This window comes from Brassica napus, chromosome C5, assembly GCF_020379485.1.
Source record: "Brassica napus cultivar Da-Ae chromosome C5, Da-Ae, whole genome shotgun sequence".
Classification (NCBI taxonomy): Eukaryota; Viridiplantae; Streptophyta; class Magnoliopsida; order Brassicales; family Brassicaceae; genus Brassica; species Brassica napus.
Window position 1 is genome coordinate 18,970,788 of NC_063448.1, and position 12,285 is coordinate 18,983,072.

The window sequence follows — 12,285 nt, forward strand, 5'->3', positions numbered from 1 at the left end:
AACCAAACCGAAAACAATAAAATGCAATTTGGAAGCGAACGAAACTAAACGCTCATCCCTAAAAATATTAGTAAATAAATTTACATGTTAATAAATTTAGCAATAAAAAAATAATTATGTGCGTTCAAGCGCGGGTACTATCTTAGTATATATGTTATATATATATAGTATTGGTTAGTTAGTTGAAGGTCTCCTCTACGAATTTATTTAAGAGACGTATAAAACAAGTCATTATAAACTAGAAAGTATAATTGTCCACACGTAACAATTTAAAGAAAATATAATTTTAAGATGGTCTTCCACAACAGAAAAATTGGAAGGACAGGTTCATCTAGGACGTTTAGAGATCATTGTGGTTGATAATATAGATTTACTGTTATTTTTATTTAATTATAAAATTGAAAGAAAGCAACTTATTAAACAGACACATACAAATAAAACTGAATTAATCATATGAGCATTCTCTATCTTTGGTATTACAGGAGACAAAATCACATGAACTTGAGAACCAGAAAGGTTAAACAATAACATCTCTCTCTCTCTGGCTTTTCACATGGTGAAGAAATCAACAGAGATTTTGATTTAATAAGCAAAAAGGTTAGAAACCACCAGAGCTTGCTTAGGAATCAAGTTACTGTTATATAAACAATAACATCTCTCTCTCTCTGGCTTTTCATATAGCAGAAACAAACGCATCACTAAAGCGACCTCTAAACTTTACCAAATTTAGATAAATAAAAATATGTCGAGAAAGATAAAGAGAAAGAGACATAAACTGAAGAATCATGGAAGAGGAGGGAGATGCGGAAGAGCAATCACTTAAACAGGAAGTCTCTATAGCAGAATATGTGTCACTTTCACTCTTGTCTTCAAAGCAAAACCAGCACCACCAATACCACAAACCTGATCATACCTCAATCCCAGCGTTGGAGAATTCGTCCATCAGAAGATGGGTTCCCTTCAGACACCTATAGGCATGAGAAGCTCCTCATTGTTAGATATGTCCTGCGGATATTTGCTCAAAGAGTTACAGGCAAGTTTGTTTCATTATATGTTTTTTTGTTTCTTTCAAGTAAATGGTTCATTTTATCAAAAAGGTAAAAGAGTATTGTAACATAAGGATGCTCGCTATTTTGTACACAGATGATATGGGATGAAGTTGGAGAAGATAAGTTTGAGAGAGAGAAAGTGTTACTCGATATTGAGCAGGAATGTGTAGAGGCTTACCGTAGAAAAGTTGACCATGCCAATATCTCTAGGTCTCGTCTACATCAAGAGCTTGCCGAATCTGAAGCTGAACTCACCCATCTTCTTTTGTGCCTCGGTGAAAGATCAGTACCTGGAAGGGTAAATCTTTATTCTAAAATAAACCCAAGACTAGGCAACATTTTCAGATAACTTATGTTGTTGTCATTCTTTATACAGCCAGAGAAAAAGGAAGGAACACTGAGGGAGCAGCTGGATGCTATTGCCCCTGCACTGCGTGAGATGAGGCTGAGGAAAGACGAGAGAGTTAAGCAGGTCAGGTCTGTTAAAGGGGAGATTCAGAAGATTTCAGCAGAAATCGCAGGAAGATCAACATATGAAGAGTCATCTACAAATATAAAGATAGACGACAACGATCTTTCTATAAAGAAACTGGAGGAGTATCAGAATGAACTCCATAGACTCCATGATGAGAAGGTACATATGTAATTCTCTCTATTTAAAAGTTATACATGTTTTAGATTTTTCACACATGTTAATAAAACATATTAATTTCAGTATTAAATGCATAATTTTTTGTAATTATTTATTTCTCATAATTATAATACTTTTTTTGTAAATGTAAATAAAAATTTGTTGAATTTATAATTAACCATTATTAGTTGATATAATATGCATTGAAAATACAAAATGCATCATTTTGAAACAAATTTTTTTCTTTCTAAAACATGCATCTTTATGAAAGCGAAGAAGTACTAATTTGGTAACACAATGATTTGTGGGTTGTGCCTTGCTTTAACTATATAAGACTGTTCTGACTTATCCATTATATTGTTTTTGTCTCACCAAGAATGAAAGACTGCAGAAGGTTGAAATATATATATGCGCCATTCGAGATCTATCAGCAACCATGGAAACAGAAGCATCTATGATCATAACAAAGATTCATCCAAGCCTCAATGACCTCTATGGAATATCCAAAAACATCAGTGATGATATCTTAAAGAAGCTTAATGGCACTGTTGTGTCTCTTGAAGAGGAAAAACAGAACCGCCTTGAAAAGGTTGAAACTAAATACACATGTTTTTAATACATTTTCTAGCACTTTTAGTAAAGAGACTCACATATTTATGAACATGTTACAATTGGCAGATTCACCATCTTGGTAGAGCTTTATCGAACCTCTGGAATCTAATGGATGCATCTTATGAAGATCGTCAGAAGTTTTCTCACGTCATTGAGTTACTGTCATTCGAACCATCAGACGTGTGTGCTCCTGGAAGCATTACATCTGGCATAATTCAGCAGGTACGTATACACAAAGGTTGCATACCAATGATAGATGATGTAACATAATTACCTTTACTTTCATGCAAAAGGCTGAGGCTGAAGTCAAGAGACTAGATCAACTGAAAGCAAGCAAAACCAAAGAACTTTTCCTCAAGAAACAAAAGGAGCTAGAGACTACATGCAACATATCACATATGGAAACTCCATCAACAGAAGTGGGAGATATAATAAACCTAGTAGACTCTGGTGAGACTAACTCTAACCTTCGGCAACTGCTTCATGTCTTGTGTATATATCTCAAACTCATTGCAGAGTTTTAATACTGATCTATATTAAAGGTGAAATTGACCACGTTGAGCTTCTTAATGCCATGGATGAAAAGATAGCGAGAGCAAAGGAAGAAGCAGCAAGTAGGAAAGTAATAATTGAAAAAGTGGATAGGTGGATGTTAGCACGAGATGAAGAGCGCTGGCTAGAAGAATATGACCAGGTTTTTGCTATTCGCTATAGACTGCATTTCATTTATGTATCCTAACTCATGCAACAAATTCTTATGTTGTCACAGGACGAGAACCGGTACTCAGTTAGTAGAAATGCTCACCGGAACCTAAGGAGAGCGGAACGGGCACGCAAAGAAGTCAGCAAAATCACAGGTAGTGTGAACATGCATCTTCTTCTTAAGTTATGAAGCAACTACACACTGATGACTGACCATACTATGATGTTGATACCAGGACTAGTGGAATCAATATTGGTAAAGACTAAGAGCTGGGAAGAAGAAAGACAGAAGGTCTTCTTGTACAATGAGGTGACACAATCTTATGCCTACATATAATATCATAACTAATATACTGGATCCCATCAGAGTTCTGTAGTTAAACGTGATTGGACCAGAGTAGTACTAGGTTCATTCAAAAAAACAAACAAAAGAAATACTCACTTGTGGCTTCTTTCAGGAACCTCTTGTTGCAATGTTACAAGAATACAGTAATCTGAGGCAGGAAAAGGAGGTGGAGAAGCTAAGGCTCCGGGTTAGTCTCTCTCACAAATATGTCAAGATGAATTATATATCTTTACTTGAACCTGCTTGACTATAAATTGATTTTACAATCCAGGAAAAGAAGAAGATCATTCCACCACCTGTAGCCCAGCAAGATAATTTTTATGTGGCAAGACCAGCTAGTAGCAATCGCCGTATCTCGAACCGAAGCATCAATGGTGGATACGGCAGTGCAAGTCCTTTAAACAGAAAACTTTCAAGAGGATTCAACAATAATACTAATTACACAGCTCTTGGCACATCTTTAAGAAGAGAGTCTTCAGTGATCATCAAAAACACATGGCCTTAGACGCACAGTCTTGCTTCTTGGCAGCATTCTCCGTGATAAAAACAGAGCTTCTGCTGTATCATATTGTCTCCTTGACTTCATTTGTGTGTGTTTAAAACAAAAAAAAAGAAGGTATTATTATCCTGTAACAAGACTTGAGTTATCACTTTCAGGACGCAAACATCAATCTGTCTGTTTCATTATGAAAAAACACAATCTTGATGATGAGGCGTAGATGATCCACTCTTTGTTTCGCTGAGAGTTATTCATATATTTTCTTTTGCTATCTGCCCAATAAACCATATATTATATCAAAGGTAGTATATATATAGGAAAATAAAATACATATAAATATGCATATTTTATTTCGTTTATTTATTTATTTTGGATAAGTATGCATATTTTATTGAGAAATTGCATTGTATAACTTTCAAACATTTAATAATTCGCTGGATAACTAAAAAAAAGTTAACTGTGATATTCAACGTATTTTGTGTCTTATATACCAAAACACCCTTACCATCACCGGCTCAACCTTTTCAACTTTTGTTTTCTGTATTTTTTTTCTAATTTTCAAAGATTTCTTAATTAATAAGATTGTTGACAAATTTCTTCACATCCGAAGCCGGATCACTCATAAATTGAAACGCAATCTCTTCTTTTTCATCAACAAAGATTTATTTTTCTCGTACTATTTTACATTGGTGTTCAACTAATGTAAATGAAATAGACTACATCTCACATACTATTTGTAGAAATTTCATAATGTGTCTTATATATAAAAATAACATATTTCAAAATATTATATATATTATATTTGGGTTTAGAATTAGTGATTAAGGTTTAAATTTAGTGATTAGGGAATGGGTTGGGGTTCAGTATTTACGAGTGGGGTAAAAATCTTATACTACTTCGACGATACGAAAATAGAACATTCGTACACTTTCAAATCATATGACTGTGCATTCTAGATTGTTTGAAACACAATCAATCTGATCTCAGATAAAACCAATTCATGCCATTCCTTATATGATGTCACCATTCACTTTTGACCATCTATTTTACAGTCTACAATGTATATATATGTGGTAAATAAGTATACGACGTGTGTGACATTACATGAGGAAATAGCGAATTGTTTTGTTTTATTTTTGTCTACGATGTTATTCACTCTTTTCTTCTTTTTACCGGATACTTATAAAGGATAAAGATATAACCGGATGAAATGTCAGTGAGTTAACTATGTCAAAATCATTGACATGTTCTTAATTTTCATTTAGAAATTGGCTATACAAGAAATTAACCTTTTTTTTTTTGAAACACTAACCCTATTTTATTTAAAATACCTAAACAACGTTACAAAAATAGGCACGATCCGAATATGGTGACTGTTTGGGTTGTACGTAAAAGTTAAAAGTTACAAGATATTTTAGGAGACACCTCTTGTTCGTTTTCATTTCCACTTGAACATTTTTATTTCATTTCCTTTTGTGTGTTTAATGGTATAGATTCTTGTCGTATCTAATTTCCTTTTCATTATTTTTCTTAAGGTAAATTACAAAACATTCAATATGCAAAACCTACTTTTTTCTCATAAAGAAAAGTCTGGCCAAGCTAGACTGGTAAAAGTAGAAACGTTTAAGACTCGGACTGATATAAAGTCGTAACTGAGTTGCCAGATTTGCTACTTTACTGTTTATGATATATCTAAAGGAAATTATTTAGCTTCCTCTTAAGATATAAATGTCACATTATCATATAGTATGGTGTGAAAAATGCCCTATGCAATACAGAAAGTCAACGTAACTAACAATGCCAAAACACGGTATGTAGATCCAAAACTGAAGGCATTAAATCAGATAATAAAGTGAACCCTGTGTAACAAGATCTCCTCAAGTAACGGAAAAAGAGATAATAAAAAGGGCAAAAGAGGAAACAACACAAGACGTGTCAGGATCTTAACAAAACCTGTAATCGCCACCGTCGATTGTAGCGTTTGCAGCCACCGGAGGAATCGCGAAATGCCACAACCTCCCGGCGGCATGAACTCTATACTTCCGGCATAAAAACTCGTTGGCGAAAGTCTTCTCCACCCTCCGGTTAACATCGTGCAAGAACACGTGAGTGACTCCAGGTTTCTTCCTGTTCCTAGCCATAACCGCCGCCGAGTAAATCGCCGCCATTCTTCCCGGAGCTTCGGCGAAGTAGCCTTTAGGAGCGTCGACCATAATCAGATCCCACTCCGTATCGTAGAACTCATCAGGAAGTCCCGTGAGAGCGAGCTTGCAACGCTCGTTCCCTCGGAGATACGATTTCGCCGGGAAACAGCTCGGCTCCGTTTTGTAAGAGCGTAGAAGCCTGTCGGCTTCTTGTAGCTGCGTCCTGTAACGCACGTGATGCGCACGGAGGAAAGGGGAGTCTTTGGTCACTTTCTGAAACCACTCGAGATCTTCCTCGAGGAACAGCGTTTTGCCCCGTGGGTTGAGAGAAGCCCACATGAGCGAGTCACGGCCCAGCCCGAAGACGAGGAAGTTGGCCGGAGCTAGCTCTTTCAAGACGTTGAAAGAGATCGAGATCTCCGCCATGTTCTGCTGTGGGACCACGGTGGAGGTCGCGTAGTGGACGATGGCTTGGAGCTGGATCGGTGTAGCTGCGTAATCGGCCGCCGCGGCTACAGCTCGGCTTTTGGCGCTCGCGGTGGAGCAGAGGAAGAAAGCGTCGTCCGCGGCTCGTAAGAAGCTTGTGAAGAGTAGAGCGCCGCCTACTAGACCGGCTAGTAATACGGTGGTGATGATCCATCGTTTCTCCGGTGGGATTAAGTTGCTCATCTTTTTTTTCTCTTTTGATCTCAGATCTGACTTATTCTTTTTGTGTGTGTTTTCTCCGGTCAAGGCCTCGAAATGAGGATATAGAAATGTAAATAGAGTTCTTGATTGGGGAGAAATGGGTTAGAAATTTTTTGTGATATTTTTCCTAGGACGAGGGCGTTTTGTTTAGTGACACGTGTCCGTATCCGACCATTCAAGTAGCTTTGGTTAAAGTAGATGATGTGAGCAAGGCACGTAATTCTGGTTCATTCAGCTGACATATGATATTTTATTCAAATATGTCTTTTCGTGCCCACGTTGTCCTGCGAAAGATAACATTTAACAAGATAGTCCACTGCCAAATAAAATAAGATTGTCACAAGAAAATATCAAGCAGCCGATACATTACATCCTGTGTTATTTTATTTTCCTTAAAAGTTTTACAAAAGTTTGTGAGTTTTGATATTTCTTGACACATTTGTATAACCAATCATAACGTAGTGTGTGCTTGTGTGTATATATACTTATCAAAATAATAATTGCAGAAGAAACTTCAACGGTCGTAAGTCATACCACTTCTTGAAGACTTGTCAATTGCTTATAATGTCCATTAGATATGGAAACAAGCTCTCTATGACTTCCCTTCTCCACAACTCTTCCTTTATGCAAAACAGCGATCGTGTCTGCTTTTCTTATGGTCGAGAGCCTATGAGCCACAAGCACCGTCGTTCGTCCCTTCATAAGCTTGTCTAGCGCCTCTTGGACCAGTTTCTCCGAGGTCGTGTCCAAAGCACTCGTTGCCTCATCAAGAAGAAGCACTGAAGGATCCTTTAGAACAGCCCTCGCTATAGCCACTCTCTGTTTCTGACCACCTGATAACTGCACTCCCTTTTCACCCACGTGCGTCTTGTACCCTTCTTCCATCCTGCCTATGAACTCGTGCGCGTTCGCAGCTTTCGCGGCTTCGATTATCTCCGCCTCCGATGCGTTCTCGTTCCCGTACTTGATGTTCTCGTGTATGGTTGTTGAAAACAGAGCTGGTTCTTGCTGGACTAACGCTAGCTTCTTCCGCAAGCTACGTAGGTTTAGGGTTTTTATATCTTTCCCATCGATGCAGAGATTGCCCTTGTCCGCATCGTAGAATCTCATGATCAGACCGATCACCGTGCTCTTCCCCGAACCACTTGGTCCCACGACCGCAAGACTCTTCCCGGCTGAGACTCTTAGGTTTAGGTTTTGGAAAATGGGGATATCAAGTCTTGCGGGATACGCAAAGCTCACGTTTCTAAACTCTAAATCTCCTTTGATCTGAGTTACCAATCTCGAGTTAGGGTGGTCTGGAGGTATCTCAGTCTCTCTATGCAAAACCCTAAAAACCGACCCGAGTGCTTGCGTGCCCTTCACGATATCTGGTGTCAAAGCAAGCGTTTCCGCTACTGAGAAAGCCGTGACGATCAATACCATGAAAGCTTTGATACTATCCGAAAAATTAGTCTCCTTGTGCTTAATCAAAACCGAGACGTACCAGAGACCAAGAGCGTAGGAACAGAAGGCGAGAAACTGTGAAAAACCATATCCAATTCCAGAGATATGGCCTCTGAGAAAGGCACTCTTGGTGGGTTTGCTTAGCTCACAAGCAAACTGCTCCGAGATCTGCTTCTCAGCACCAAAGGAAGCCACAGTTCTTATATTCTCAATCGCTTCACGCGCCACTGAAGTTGCTCTAGAGTAAGCCCTTGTGTAATCTCCCCCAAAGCCTTTTAGAAACAGTTGCTGTATAACATAACACATTTCAAGATTTAAGATTCAGAATATGGTTGACAGAGTCTTTGATTTTGTGTTACCTCGGTAAGTGCAGCGGCAATGAGAAGAGGGAAACAAGAAGTTACTACAGCTGCGACACGCCAACTGTAGTAAAAAGCTATTGCTAATGCTGTCACTGTAAGAGACAGGTTTTGGACTATTGTTGAGAGGCGATCTGCTAGAGCACTCCTCACCAAAGTAGCATCAGCAGCCAAGATTGAAGTGAGTGAGCCAGTGTTGTTCTCATCTAAATCAAACCATCCAATCTCATTTGAAAGAATCGCTGTACCAAAATAGAAACATTCAAGAAACAAATATAGTTCCCAAAGCAAAGATGTTTAACTTGTTTGATTGGTGTGTTTACCTGAGAACAAGGATAAGCGAACCCTAGAGGTAAGACGCTCTCCCATAAGTGTGTAGAAGTAATGCTGAAGGAGATAGATAGGAGCTGTTACAACTGCAATACCAACAAAGACAATAGCTACCTTTTCGACATCACGTTTGATCACACTAGGAGAGGGCGAATAAAACGCGGTTAAGACATAAGCAATCCCCATGGAGAACAATGGAGTTTGTGCACCAGCAAGAACTGCACCAATTGATCCAAGTAACGCATAAGGCCACTCTGGAGCATTCAGCTTTATCAGTTCCCATATCGTTGAAGATGAGCTTAAATCTTCTCCATTAGAGTCTTTATCAGTCTTCTCTTGGACTTCCCTGAAGCTTGAAGTCCTTCTTGAGCCAGAAGCTCTTCTTGAACTAGAAGAACCAGCTTGAGATTTTCCAGTTTCCGACATAATTGATCTAGGGTTTTCTTGAGGTTCTGTCTCTTGGACATTGACAAGAGATGCGTAATCTCCTCCTCTTGAAAGTAGTTCTGAGTGGCTGCCAGTTTCCACAACCTGACCATTTCTCAATACAACAATCTTGTCCACATTACGGATGGTGGATAATCTATGAGCAACTACTAGTGTTGTTCTTTTTTCCATAACATTGTCAAGTGCTTGCTGTACAATCTTCTCTGACTCAGCATCAAGAGCGCTTGTTGCTTCATCTAAGAGTAGTATCTTTGGATTCCTTAGTACCGCTCGAGCAATTGCAATCCTCTGCTTCTGTCCTCCTGAGAGCTGAGTTCCTCCTCCTCCAACCTATTAGAATGGTTTGACCAATAAGGAAGTGAACAAATGAAAAGATGAATATGCAAGTTTGAGTATATTACCTGAGTATTATAACCATTAGGTAATGATTTAATGAAAGAATCTGCGTTGGCTGCTTTAGCAGCTTCAATGATCTGATCCATATTAGCATTCTCTTTTCCAAGAAGAATATTGGAAGCTATGGTTGAGGCGAATAATGCTGGTTCTTGGCTTACTAAACCCATCTGTTCTCTCAACCAGCTCAGCTTCAATCTCTTGATGTCATTCCCATCCAAGAGAATCTCCCCTGAGTTTGGTTCATAGAAACGTTGAACCATTGATATGATTGTGCTTTTCCCTGAGCCACTTGGACCGACAAATGCAAAAGTCATGCCTGAAGGTATAGTTAAGCTAAGATTCTCAAACACCATGTTTGGTCTTGAAGGATAAGCGAAAGACACTTGATGAAACTCAATCTTCCCAGCTACATTTTGCAAAGTTGTTCCGTTGTCTAATCTTTCAGAACCTTCAAGATTGTTGTTCTCTATCATTCTGAATATATTTGCAGCAGCAACTCTGCCTTTGGATATAGCTGATATGCTAGGCGCAGCTTGACCTAAGGCGCTGAAAATGCAAACAAAGTGATTGGTATTAAGCAATTTGATGACTAATCAGGTCAAAGTTGTATGGTTTTTGGACTTACAATCCGCTAAAAATGACATTGAGGATCGTTGTGAAGGCTTTTGCGCCGTTGGTTTTGCCGTGGCGAACAAGAAGACTAGCGTACCACAAAAGCAAAGCCCAAGCACAAAATAAGAGGCTATATGTTAATCCAACTCCTAAGCCTTTAGCAAGACCGCTTCTTTTACAGAGTTTCAGAGCTTTCTTGAGAGAGTTTGAGTAAGAGTTTACAGCTTTCTCTTCTCCTACAAATGCATACACTGTTCTCACCTGTGAAATAACCTATAAATCCATGCACATTTATGTTTTAGAGGACCAATCAAAGTGTTAAGAACTGAATAAGAAGAGATTTAGGTCTTAGATTGTTTCTGTGTTAGTTTTTTTCCTTAACACAAGTATGTTATAAGCAAAAATAACCAAATGCAAGTGAATTTTTTTTGGTGTTTGCCAAGATGGTATTAAATCTTATACTATGTAAATTTTTTTCGTGAAAACTTTTGTCACAAGTAAATACATAAAATAGGTTTTGACACAACCTAAGCCTTTTATTTATGTATATAAACAAACCTCTTCAGCTACTTTGCCTGCATCAGCATAAGCAGCTTCACTCTTCTCTGAGATTGTAGACATGATTATAGCGTACCCTCCACCTGCAATTGCTATCAATGGAACCACTGCTAACGTGAGCAGCGTTAGTTGCCATACCGACAAAAAACCTACCACGAATCCGGCTACGAACTGAGATAGATACCGCAATACATGGCCTGTCTGATACATAACAAAACATTTTTTCATTAGTTACATTTTTTTTTATCCATAGAAAGCTAATTCATTTACTTGAATGAGTACCTTATCACCAATTGCATCTTGAACCAATATAGCATCACTTGAGATGTGGAAAATGAGATTTGAATCTCTAGCTTCTGTATCAAAGAAAGTAATGTCTTTTGCTAAGACTGCTTTGAGATAGTTTATGCGCAATCTAGCTGTTTGTCTTTCTCCTGTTTGCGTCCAACAAGCAACTCCTGCCAATAAACCATTCCTAACTCTATTTTAAAGCTGATTTATATCATAGATTACTAGAAATATTACAAGACGACTAAGAACACTGGTAACACATAAAAACATATCAATCAATGTAGCAAGAAACGTACCAATCCAGGCTGATAGAAAAGTGACCAGTCCTAAGTAGACCAAGTCTAGAGCATTCTGAAAAAGACAAACACTCACCAACCTTTCATGAACTTATGACCATACATCAAATGAGAACATAAAGATTTTCATTCTGAAAGAAACCTTTGAAACGCGGGAAGATAGGGCTTTAGGATCTGTAGATAGATTGCCAATAGAGTCTAGCATTTTCCCGAAGAAGACAAAGAAGAGAGGAAGCGTAGCACCAAGAGTACACGCACCTAAACCGCCTAGAATCATCAGAAAGCAATCAAGTTTATCTGCTGCTCCAAACAAACCCATCAATGAAACATAGTCTTTCTTCTTTGAGTCCTTCTCATTCTGGATGTTTCCATTAGAGGAAGGTTCTGTGCTATCCATTGTCACTGAGAACAGAGACCAAAGAGAGAAGCACCACTGAAGAGCGAATAGATGAGCAGAGAGGGTTTTAAGGTTGTGCGTTTCTTGTGGGGAAAGCAAAGATGAAGGGTACAACGGAAATTACACAAAAGAGCCATCTCCCACACTTATTTAATGTATAGTGTTAATAAGGAACTCTAATCTCACCTATAAAGCGATCCTTCTAACTGTTTTTGACAACTAAGAGTTAAAGCTTTCACAGAATCATATTAATGGGGGAGGCTATGAGCAAGCATAATAGGTTGGTGATCATATCAATGTCTTATACATAATCATTGTGGAGCCATTCATTTTATAGCGTTTTCATGTGAAAGGATTTGCATATATGTGGTAGCTATTGATAACACAATAAAGTACATTATGGTCATGCATGATTTTGGTAAATGAATTTAATGTGACTGGTCTGAAACTAATGGTGCTACGAACACAACACGCACGCAGCTG

The 12,285-nt window shown here is 38.3% G+C and overlaps 3 protein-coding genes across 3 annotated transcripts; 1 reads left to right on the forward strand and 2 right to left on the reverse strand.

The window, feature by feature from the left end:
• The first annotated feature begins 521 nt into the window (after positions 1 to 521).
• On the forward strand, positions 522 to 4,110 carry LOC106417675 (65-kDa microtubule-associated protein 8). The gene is made up of 11 exons (XM_013858452.3): positions 522 to 1,033; positions 1,144 to 1,347; positions 1,426 to 1,683; positions 2,057 to 2,269; positions 2,359 to 2,514; positions 2,586 to 2,742; positions 2,835 to 2,986; positions 3,062 to 3,149; positions 3,231 to 3,304; positions 3,453 to 3,527; positions 3,612 to 4,110. The coding sequence occupies exons 1-11, from the start codon at positions 950 to 952 to the stop codon at positions 3,843 to 3,845; spliced, it is 1,695 nt and encodes a 564-aa protein (XP_013713906.2). The 5' UTR covers positions 522 to 949; the 3' UTR covers positions 3,846 to 4,110.
• Positions 4,111 to 5,556: 1,446 nt separating this feature from the next.
• Positions 5,557 to 6,658, reverse strand: LOC106418396 (probable methyltransferase At1g27930). Its single transcript, XM_013859096.3, has one exon. It carries the CDS (start codon positions 6,650 to 6,652, stop codon positions 5,783 to 5,785), a length of 870 nt encoding a protein of 289 aa, XP_013714550.2. The 5' UTR covers positions 6,653 to 6,658; the 3' UTR covers positions 5,557 to 5,782.
• Positions 6,659 to 6,987: 329 nt separating this feature from the next.
• LOC106418395 (ABC transporter B family member 13) lies at positions 6,988 to 11,965 on the reverse strand. Its single transcript, XM_013859095.3, has 9 exons — positions 11,548 to 11,965; positions 11,406 to 11,460; positions 11,101 to 11,276; positions 10,819 to 11,019; positions 10,274 to 10,533; positions 9,654 to 10,194; positions 8,799 to 9,582; positions 8,476 to 8,717; positions 6,988 to 8,404 (listed from the first exon to the last, which is right to left on the reverse strand). Exons 1-9 carry the CDS (start codon positions 11,800 to 11,802, stop codon positions 7,199 to 7,201), a joined length of 3,720 nt encoding a protein of 1,239 aa, XP_013714549.1. The 5' UTR covers positions 11,803 to 11,965; the 3' UTR covers positions 6,988 to 7,198.
• Between the last annotated feature and the right edge of the window lie 320 nt (positions 11,966 to 12,285).